Source organism: Macrobrachium nipponense, chromosome 27, assembly GCF_015104395.2.
Source record: "Macrobrachium nipponense isolate FS-2020 chromosome 27, ASM1510439v2, whole genome shotgun sequence".
Taxonomy (NCBI): domain Eukaryota; kingdom Metazoa; phylum Arthropoda; class Malacostraca; order Decapoda; family Palaemonidae; genus Macrobrachium; species Macrobrachium nipponense.
Window position 1 is genome coordinate 75621762 of NC_087216.1, and position 2273 is coordinate 75624034.

Sequence of the window (2273 nt, forward strand, 5' to 3'; positions counted from 1 at the left end):
CAGGTATAAATGCGCCTTAGTTTCTTCGGCACAATCGAGTTTTCAAGGTCACCCAAAATAGATTTATGTTTCGATGGTCTTGGTATAATGTCGTATGAGCCGGGGGCCATGAAACTTTAATCGTGGCCTGGTGGTGGCCTATCCTATATTGTTGCCAGACGCACGATCATGGCTAAATTTAACCTTATATAAAATAAAAACTACTAAGGCTAGAGGGCTGCAATTTTGTATGTTTGATGATTGGAGGGTGGATGATCAACATAGCAATTTGCAGCCCTCTAGCCTCAGTAGTTGTCAAGATCTGAGGGCGGACAGAAAAAGTGCGGATGGACAGACAAAGCCGGCACAATAGTTTTCTTTTACAGAAAAATAAAAATTATATAAATTTGTCATCGAGGTACGGCCGAGCGATGCTTTCTTCCTTCATCAAGGACAGAGCCCTCGAAAGCAAATGAGGGTCCAAGTCTTTAACTGCTAATATTAGGTTACAGAAACCTGCCACCACGAACCACTCTATCTAAGAGAGATAAATCTCTGGCAGAAGCAGACATCCACACCGGAGAACAGTATTCTAGTCAAGGAAGGACAAATGACCAAAAACAGGTTGCACTGATTTTATCTATGAGGTCTTGCAAACAATACCTAACTTTCGAATGGCATTTGCTGAAACTGTCATTAGATGCTTCTCAAAAGTTTGAAGTGAGTAAAAAATGACACCTAGAATGCCGGGGTTGGGGTTGTGGGGGTGGGGGGGGGGTGGGGGAGGGGGTGGGGGGGGTGGGGGGGGGTGGGGGGGTGGGATCTGTACGAGTTCTGATGATCAATAGTGTTTTCGCCTCATACCCCACTGACTACACCATTCCCTGATTCAGTCCATGTCCTGATTGAGGCTGAGGGCAGCTTCATTTCTCAAAAAAGAGACTTTACTACATCTGCAAGAGTAGCACCATCGGCATACTGAACAATCTTGTTTCCCAGGCCGAGAACCACTAAGAAATAACGGTGGACCTACAACACTGCCCTACGGAACTCCAGACACAAAAGGTGGTCTTGGTTCACTAAAACCCGTCTCCACACGGTCGAACTTTGCATGATAGACTTTGCTCAATGTGACGCCAGAAGCGGAGAAACTGCAGATAAGGTTCTGACTTTCCCCGCTTCTGACGTCACATCGAACAAAGTCTGTCGGACAAAGTTCGACCGTGTGGACGGGGCTTAAAGATCCCGTCCACAGCAACTCGCTGCTGCCTACCTGTAAGGAAATCCTAAAATATATCCACCCACTCCAAATTCTGAAGTCTATGAATAAGTGCCTATAACAAGTGCCTTGTGGTTTACTAAATTGAAAGCAGCACTAAAATCCATTTGAACTATTCTGTAGTCAAACCCTTGTCAAAGTTCTCTTATTTATGGCATGTCAAGTCTAAAAGAGTATCAAAGACACATAACTATTTCCTATATGCATACTGACTACCAGCTAACAATCCAATTTCTTACATAGTAGCTTAACGTGTGTTTTTCTGTACTTCCAATTACGGAACCCTGAATTCCTGGAGATGAACAGCCAACACCCCCACCCCCCCCTTGTAGGCTTCTAGCATAGAGGTGTTTTAATTCTGATGCCATGAATATAATAATTAATAATAATAAAATTGTATTGTCTGAAAAGGAAACTATGGAAGGGTTCAAAGTACACCTAGTTCAGCAAATAACCGAGCATCCACTCCTAAAAGAACTTTTGAGAAACGTAATAAAAGCTACGCTGATCCCACCAACATACAAGGACTACCAAATCATTAGCTTTTGCGTTTCACTCAAAAATCAAAGGAAGCGCATCTCGGTCTGAAAACTGTTTCACTTCTTTCATCATGAACGCAGCTACTCCCTTTGACTTTCCCTCCAGCACAAAAGCCATCGACTCTCCGTCGTTTCTTCCGCGGAAGAATCATGACGGAAGAATGAGACGAATCATCAGGGAATCATTAGTGCATCCACATGTCACCGGTTGAATGCAGACAGGAACATTCCTCGATCGGATGGCAGCCAAAGAGCTTCTCTGCATCACGATATTGCAATCCCGTCGATCATTCCAGGTTGATAGTATTAGGGAGGAGGAGGAGGAGGAGGAGGAGGAGGAGGAGGAGGAGGAGGAGGAGGAGAGAGAGAAGAGAGAGAGAGAGAGATGGTAACACACACTCTCAATCGATTTTCGAACTCTGATGACTTCATCGTCTGCAGTGAGTGGTATCCAAAAACCGCGTAGAAAATTAGGG

The 2273-nt window shown here is 44.4% G+C and overlaps 1 protein-coding gene across 1 annotated transcript in view; it reads right to left on the bottom strand.

The window, feature by feature from the left end:
- LOC135200739 (actin-binding protein WASF2-like) overlaps nucleotides 1-2273 on the bottom strand; it is a 126653-nt gene that overhangs the window by 22736 nt on the left and 101644 nt on the right. Inside the window, exon 6 of the mRNA XM_064229344.1 lies at nucleotides 1026-1182. Coding sequence (XP_064085414.1) covers nucleotides 1026-1182 — 157 coding nt within the window. The remainder of the gene's footprint in view (nucleotides 1-1025; nucleotides 1183-2273) is intronic.